Source organism: Phoenix dactylifera, chromosome 9, assembly GCF_051530095.1.
Source record: "Phoenix dactylifera cultivar Ajwa chromosome 9, Ajwa_hap1_PhDact_Kaust_v1.1, whole genome shotgun sequence".
In the NCBI taxonomy this organism is placed as follows: domain Eukaryota; kingdom Viridiplantae; phylum Streptophyta; class Magnoliopsida; order Arecales; family Arecaceae; genus Phoenix; species Phoenix dactylifera.
The window spans coordinates 20446651-20455119 of NC_143198.1; the positions used below are offsets into that span (position 1 = coordinate 20446651).

The 8469-nt window shown below is 36.8% G+C and overlaps 1 protein-coding gene across 1 annotated transcript; it reads left to right on the forward strand.

Moving 5' to 3' along the window:
* Positions 1 to 452: 452 nt before the first annotated feature.
* On the forward strand, positions 453 to 5639 carry LOC103719109 (uncharacterized). The gene is made up of 4 exons (XM_008808185.5): positions 453 to 724; positions 2417 to 3635; positions 3872 to 4099; positions 5150 to 5639. The coding sequence occupies exons 2-4, from the start codon at positions 2419 to 2421 to the stop codon at positions 5286 to 5288; spliced, it is 1584 nt and encodes a 527-aa protein (XP_008806407.3). The 5' UTR covers positions 453 to 724; positions 2417 to 2418; the 3' UTR covers positions 5289 to 5639.
* The last annotated feature ends 2830 nt before the right edge of the window (positions 5640 to 8469 follow it).

Here is an 8469-nt window from a genome sequence, read left to right on the forward strand (position 1 = left end):
TTGAGTTCAAATATAAATTTTTAATCCGATCCACATTCAACCCAATCTATATCCAATCCGACTCGTTTTGGCCTGATTGCTACCTCTAAAAAGGCTTTTTGTTGTTAACAAGAAATTTTTTTAAAAAAATACCAAACATCAAAAATTCAAACTCACACTCCATATAATATATAAACTCTTCTCTCTTGTATTTTAAAATAATTATATAAAAAATAAATTCACCCTCCAAAGGTTCTTTTCTTTTTTAGTTAAAAAAAATTGATCTAGAGATGAAGAATACTCTCTATATATTTTTCTCCATCTCTCGCATGTCACAACTATTCAGCCAAACAACTTGGCAGCGAGGGTTCACCAAAATCATGGTTCTCTCTGTTTCTATCCTATGCACCGTTCTGATTAAAAGAGATCAATCAATATGATGAACGTTACACGTAATAATAAATCTTCCATACACCGAATCCGGATCTCGTCACCATTCACAACAGCGTAAGCGCCTCTTGTTTCTACGTGGCCGGCAGCGGAAGTGGCATATCCGCGTTGGCCTGGAGATTGGGCGGTGACGGGATCCACTCATCTAAATTTTGTGCCATTAGCTTCCCTTTTCCTCCATTTCCAAAAAGAGGAGAGCTTCTCGAAACACCACTGAGAATTTTAGGGCGCCCCCAAAAAGTCATTTCCCTCAATATTTCTTGCCTTAATCTCACTCATAGAGATCGAAAGGGAGGTACTATTTTCTCCATATGAGATCGAATCTCGTCTCTGTTTCCTACTCCATGATGCATTTTTTATGTTTTTAGGCTTATTTTCACTATATTTCTCCGATTCGTTTTCGGTTTTGGAAATCTCGAGTTGCAGAGCCGCAGAGGTGTGGATTTATAATCTCTTTAAAAAAATATTTCTGTTGTTATATATCCATGAAAGAATCTGAATGGGATGAAATATGGTTATTCTTTTTTATTTTTTTTCGAATGAGGATTAAGGTTTTGATATGGGTTCGTTGATGGTTTCGTTTCTTGTTATTCGAAATTGGGCGCCGATAGAAACTTGATTCTGATTTTTTTTTTGGTTGTTTTTTTGAGTGATTTCGTCGATCTGGGATGTGAGTTTCTCCCCGATTTGAACTCTCATTTGACATGCATTCATGGTGTGTTGATTGGAGATAAGGGAATTCGTATTCAGATGGATGTTTGGTTTTGATTTGCAGCTGTCATGGTTTTCTTCTACCGCGGTGGAATTGAAATATCAGTGCTTTCCCTGATTAGGGTTACATTGGAGTATTTAGTGTAAAAGGTTTAGTTTTCTAGGGTAAAGTTGTGATCAGGTATTCATAGGAAGATTGCCTTATTCTTTCTGTGATCCTGAAGAAAGTGGGTGAAAGTTTTCGGTTGAACTCAGCTATGGATATCAGAATTTATAAATTGTAGAATTTTCGGGGCACGTTAGAAACTTTTGTGAGATTTATTGGTTTTTTAATTTTCCCAATTTATTACCTGTAACATTTGACGTATTAATTGAAGGGATTATTATTTTAAGGTGGTTTTCGTAGGCTACTAAGTTGCGAATGCCATTAAGATAGCATATTCTAGTTTTCCATTTTATTTTCATTTTTCTTTTGCTGATTTCAAAGAAAATCAGTGCTTGGAGTATTCCCAATTGGGACGGTGGTAAGGACTAGGGTGAATGTATTGCATACATAATGAGATTTTTGTTTTGGATTTTTTTTTTTTTGCAAGGTGAGGTTGCTCTTAGATCATTCTTTGTATAGATAATAGATCTTTGAGTTGGTAAGTATTTAGTGTGATTTCATAAGTTACCAGCAGCTTGGTTTTGAAACATCATTCGCCATTGATGTGTTTAATTCATGGTGGCAAGTTGAGCGGTTACATTTAGACTCTAGGAGTTGTGCAAAAGCAAAATGCATTGGCTGTTTAAGCTTATTTAAGGGTTTGGTGAAGAGTAAATGCTAGACCTTGGGGCAGGAAAAGCAGAGAACCTTTTTTTATAAAAAATGAGTTCTCTATTTTATAAGTGAAATAAATATTCTTTATGTAGATTCGGCTGTTTTTAGCAGTTCCACTAATGATTAATTAGAAAAAGGTTAGCTGGACTTTCTTTCTTAACTTCTTTTTCTTTTTTCATTCTTTTTTTTTTTTTTGGTCTAAATGTGCACTATTTTGCTATTTTATCTCCTTGAAGTTGACAAATTTTTAAATTTTGGGATGGGTGGGTAGGGTTTTGATGGTTGATTCCATATAATACAAGTCAAATGAGAAGTATGCATTAGTGTCATTTTCTCAAATGTAGACTGTAGAGAGTCAGAGACAGGTAGAATTTAGTTATATATTGTTATCATTTGATTACTTGACAAATAATTGCTTTATCTTGATTTTTCCGTCCTGTCCGGTATATTATGTAGGGATGGATTTTGGTTCACCCGATAAGAGTTTAGAAGAGACCAGCAAAGAGGAAGGGCCTCCATATATTGGAGAGCTAGACCTTAACTTACTTGGCAACAAGGATGAAAAGGGTGGAAAGAGTTTTCAAGATGAAACTGAAGCATTGGATGATAACATGCAAGGTCATGCATATCAGGAGCAAGCTGGATCACCTCTTTTACCTGGTAATTCAGCTGTTCTATCATCTTCCTCAAAGAAAGCTGAAGAATCTTGCTTGCCAATTGAGCCAGATATGCAAGATGACAACATGGAGAGGAAAATTTCAGACTATACTGATGAGGGATTGATGTCCACAGTTGAGGATTATGAAAACCATGATAAAATGCAAGGGGCTGACCATGTCGATATTTCAGGTGAACAGCTTGATACCAGTGTTAATAAACTATCAAATGAACCGGAACGTAGAGATTCTTATCCATGCTTTGATAAGCCTGTTTTATCAGCTGATCAAAATGATAATTCTTATGAAGAAGTAGATAATGGAACCTATGACTATCAAAGTGCAAAGTCACCATCTTTGATTGCCACAGAGAATGGAGATGTTGGAAACATATCGGGGGATTCTCAATCTGGAAAGTTTGAGCTTAGCAATGAGGAGATGGATCATGAGAACTTTAGTCATGATACTAAAATGAAGGAAGGCGACTACCCTGAGGAGATGGTAGCTTCCGATAATAGCGGGATGGTAAGAGAGTGCTCTGGTCTGCATTCTCCAAAAATGCGAAATGGTACATCATCACCAGAGAGAAATCTGTCTGATTCTATGGAAAGGTCTCCCTACAGCAAGCCATCAGCAAGGCAAGAGCCTCTCCCTCCTAAAAATAACGACAAGAAATCAACTCCTTCTCCAAGTCCATCTAAAAGGAAACATTCACCTTCTCCAGAAAAGCATGGTGTGGGTCCCAAGAGAGCTTCTTCACATGATTGTCTATCTCCACCTGTAAGACAGAGATCTCCTCCAGGAAGGCCAGCACGACGAGATTCTCATCACAGAGATGATTCTCCGAGAAAACGCTTGTCTGTGTCACCTCGAAGGCGAGATTCACAGCGAAGGAGGGATAGGTCTGCATCTCGATCGCCTGTGAGGAGGAGGGATTCTTCTCGATCCAGAAGAGACCACCATGGTAAATCTCGATCAAGGTCTCCCTATGCAAGGGATCGTTATCAAAGATCACCAAGGTGATATTCTTTTTATATTTTTAAAAAATATTTCTATTGCTCCAGTTTATGTGATCTACCTTCTTGAACATTTAAGGTTTTTGGCTTTTGAAAAGTCTCTCTCCCTCCCTTCCACCACCTCCCCTAGAAAAGGGACTGTGTGAGGAAACTAGTCTAAAACCAATAATAGTTAATTGATTAAACATTGTCTATCCTTTTTTTATAATTTGTTAAACCTCTTGGTTGCGGTGTGCTAGGAGAAGGCATTCTCCAAGGCGCAGATCTCCTCCACCAAGTTATTATTCTCGTCGTCGCTCTCCAAAGAGGCCTTGGTCGCCACCTCCAAACCGCAACACTGGAATTGGCAGGCCTGGAAGGAATTTATTTGTTGCAGGTTTCAGCTATGTCACTACTGAGAGAGATTTGGAGAAGAAATTCTCAAGGTTTGGACGCGTAACAGATGTTCGGATAGTTCGGGATAAAAGGTAACTTTGTTTTCTTTAAATTAGTTCTAGCTGTTCATAGCCATCTCTGTAGCAAAAGGTTTGCACTGGCATCAATGTCATTGTGGTCCCAACTCTTTGAGATGTGATTTTTTTTATACCACATCTACCCAAATTTGGCTATAAACTGTGGATATTGAAAGTAGGTTCTCATTTGTGATTCATCGTTGTTTCTATGTGCATAATTAGCACATGATTTAGTATGAAGGATAGAAGACATGGAGAGTGAGCAAAGAAAGGGCAGAAGAAAAGATTAAAGAGAAGACTAAGTGGCAGAAAGGCGAGATAATAATAACTTGAATTCCTGTTTAATATTTCAAATAAAAATGCATACACTGGAGCTCCACAAAACTTCTGTCACATAGACTGAAAACCACTCTAAATCATTCTCGTAATAAACATAGGATGTTTCCAAGTAGTTGGGTCAAGGTTGATGCTTTTTGTTAGGAAATCTAGGACTTCCTCAGATCAACCTCTCACTAAAAAAATCATACAAAAACCTATTACCTCCTTATTGAGTCAATAGCCAAAATAGGACTGCTTCTTTCTAAAAGAAAATTATTCCAATACAAAATTAAATACCAAAGGTTGCTGAAACTCATCTATGGACCACTAAAACTATCCATCAAATTAAAATCTTAAACTTCAATTTAAAGACTCCGAATCTACCTTGAATCTTCAATATTTGTCATGATTTCTTTCTCCTCATAATTAAAAAAAATGAAAACTAAAAAATATATGTTCCTGCTATATTTTATTTTTTTAAAAAATATTCTGTGCATGCACAGCAAAGGCATATATTATGTGCTGGAACTTGAAGTAGGTATTCTTAGCAGTTGCTATTTATATTCTTGGGAATCTAAACCTTCAAATCAAGCTTTTGAATTTTGCTTTCCTTTCATTGACGCTGAAACTTGTCTGACATGTTACATTTGTTTTTAGCATTTTGTTGAGCAATCTTCAATTTTGTCAGTATTCAGGCTTGTGCTGTTTTGTACTTCTGTTGCTTAAATGTTTTCCTTCTGTATATAGATCAGGGGATTCTCGTGGCTTTGGATTTTTGTCCTTGGAAAGGGATGAGGATGCTGATGCTGCAATACGTGCTCTTGATCAGACAGAGTGGAATGGTAGAATTGTTCTGGTGGAGAAATCAAAGACATCTGCTCGTTAAACCTTCCATCTTGGATTTTACCATACTTGGAGAGAGAGGGAGATAGCTGTTTGTCAGCTCTATGTCATACCAATATTCCTTTCAGCCATATGACATTGATTGTAAGGATACGGCAAGTATTACTTGAAACTAGACTCTTGATGCTGTATAAGGTCTATCTTTGCTTGATTAATATAGACTAATTTCGACAGATTTCAAATAATCTTGGTTGTTTTGCGTATCTGTTTACAAAAGTGAATTATGTGTATAAATGAGGGCACTTGTTTCCTTCAGATGGTAGCTCATGTAAAATCTTCTTTCAGGGTTCAGCAGCAGTTAGAAATGAAAGTTATTGTACCTTTCTTGTTTGTCTGGGAACCTCTTCCTTAAACAGTACCATGCATTACAAACATTGTACATGATTTGAACTGCCAACTCGAAACAGATTATCGTGGGGCATCCTGCTTCTATAATATAATATCCAGTGCTTCTGTCATCACTTGCGTGAATTGGCTTGAAGAGTGTATTGGTGAAGACATACATTTTTGCAGCATGAATTTCTAATCAATATTTATGTGACTCATCCTATGTTTTAGTAGATATTTCTTTTGTTCTTCAGGTTATGTTTAAATTAGTCAAGTCAAGCTTGGTGTCTTGTACCCTTCTTTGTTTTGGGCACACAAATGCACCCCAAATGTTTTATCTCAACCATGGTGTCTTCCCCCACCTGACCGTGGTCAAGTTTGTGTGCACTTTCGGTTCCCTAGCATGGTTTCTGAAGCTTGCCTGCATGAAACATCAGCTAACTCAGTTATCCGAGCTTATGGTGAAGATATGCTTTTCTGCATCTTGATTCTTTAACATCTATTGGTTTTTGTAAGCACATCACATATTTTGGAGATTTTCTTTTGCTGCAGGGTTGTACTCGTACATAACAATACCATATTATCAAGCCTGATGACCCGAACCTTACTTTTGTTCAAGCACCGTTATCATCTCGAAATATCAGTATTATGTAGTACCAGTCATGGTTTCAAAACCAAGCATTGTGGAGATAAGTTACCATTTTAATCTGGATAGCTAATCTTGTAAACTGGCATGAGAATGTGTCAGTTGGTTGAGCAGTGCTTGGTCCAAACATTTTTTAGGATCTTAAGCCCAACAAGTATATCTTCTGAGGGTTTCTTTAGAATGGAACGGTACCTTGTAGAGCTTGGCAGAGCTAAACTCATTTTAAGAGATAATTTCTGATATTCATGGTGACAGCTAGGCTGCTTTTGCTAGGTGATTGAAGATGCTGCCACTATTGTTCTCTCTCGGATGTTGCATGAATGCTTTTGTCTATACAAAGAATGCAAAATTAGCATGACTGGGTTTTGTATCTTTTAAATTGTTTAAAATGTGATGTGAATCGTTCTTTTACTATGAATGAATGGATCAGTGTTCCTCTTGGTAGCATGTTTTGCTACCATTGCTGTGCTTAAGGTCATCGCAACATTTCAATAAGCCTTATATTATTACATCGAGCTGTAAAATAAGTGCATGCAGAAAAAGGTTTGCTTTAAATTTGATGTTGGGATTTTTATTGTTAACCAGAGAGGTAGCTTATTTTGGATGCAGTTCTTTATTTTATTGATTTCATATGACCTTCCATGCAAAATTAGTTTGCCAAATAAGCCATCTTCCTGGCATTTGTCAAAATGATTTAAATAAATCATGGGGTTTGTGTCTGAGAATGCAATCTTATTTGTCATGAATCCTGGGCGGCGCTGAATTTCTGTCCGATATTTTGGGCTTTGGCTGTATCTAGTGGCTAAGTTAACAAAGAATTAAGGTTTTTCTTACAATGATGCTTTGAGCTACAAGCAATATGCATTCTTGATGTGAAACAATATTATCATGAGATTTTAAAGAAGGATAGTGTGCTAATTTAGACTCCAAACTTATCTTAACTTGTAAGAAGAAACTATAGAAGATACTTTTTGTGGTTGGCCGGTGAAAGGCAAGAATCTCAAAAAGTTTGAGAAAAGTTGGAATTTGCCTTGTAGTTCTGCTCTCTTGACAACACGAAATGAAGATCTTTTATGGTTCCCTTGATGGTTCTATGTTCCATTTATAATTTTGTTTTTTTGAGAACTTTCAACTGCGGTATAGGCTTGAATATTTGATAAATTGTGGTTATCAAGGGAAGTATAGAATGATTAGATATCCATACAATGGCTATTTTGTGGTTTACAGGAATAATGAACTATGTCATCTGCAGTCTCTTATTTAACATCATCTGTTATGTAGCTATATCATTAATGTTCATCAAATTTGAACGTCAAATATCCATGGATGGTTAACAGATGACCCTGATGCTTTAGGCAGGCCATTCTGAGGAATTGTTGAAGATCTGTTTATACTGCAGGTAAATGCTCAAATCAGCTTTCAGGCTGACCTCCTGGGGTGCAGTTAATGCAGCCTCTGATCCTGGAGAGGAATCAAGTTTAATTCTCGTCACCTATCCGTAAATTCTTCTAACTAAACTAATTTCCCCTTGCTCCCTCTCTCCTTCTATGTACAACTTGTTTTGCTATCGAATCTTGTTCTGTCTTACTATTCCATCTCTCTGAAAACTCTTAATTCTTGTTTTGTGTTCTTTTTTCACAAACTGTAGACCCTTCTTTTCTCCCGCTACTGTTCAACTTGTCTTGCTATAAATCTAGTTCTCTTACATTGCTGAAAACTCTTAATTGTTTGTTTTTCTTATTATTTCTTTTCTTAACAAACCTGATCATATTGTTGTAACTTTATTAAAGAAGGTGGTTGATTTCTTTACCAGACAAATTGAACTGTATCTTCTTCATGGAGCTGCTCATCAATGTGCTTTGCTTTGGGTATATGTCGGGGTAATACTAGCAGCTCAGTGTCTTCATTGTAAAAATGTCGCACCACCAGGTGCACCTGCTCTCATTTTTGGGCTTATAATCTAATTTAGTTTGTATGAATTTTATGTTTCCTCCTAGCCACCGAAGTGCTTGAAAAGGTCATCAACAATTGCTTTTAGTTTATGCAACACCAAGCATGCATGCTAAAGCTTCTTTTCAGTTTCTTCTGCTTGACTGGTGTGAGTGCACTTCTTTATAGGAAAGCTTGCAGGGCTCTGCAGGCTACCATTAGCTTAATGTCAACCTTGTGAGCTTTTACCTTAAGATTGTGA

Bases quoted from the DNA above. Each gene is read 5' to 3' on its own strand.
- LOC103719109 (XM_008808185.5), top strand. From the start codon at position 2,419: ATGGATTTTGGTTCACCCGATAAGAGTTTAGAAGAGACCAGCAAAGAG. The intron at 3,636-3,871 runs GTGATATTCTTT...GCGGTGTGCTAG, and splicing joins CGTTATCAAAGATCACCAAG to GAGAAGGCATTCTCCAAGGC. The intron at 4,100-5,149 runs GTAACTTTGTTT...TTCTGTATATAG, and splicing joins CGGATAGTTCGGGATAAAAG to ATCAGGGGATTCTCGTGGCT.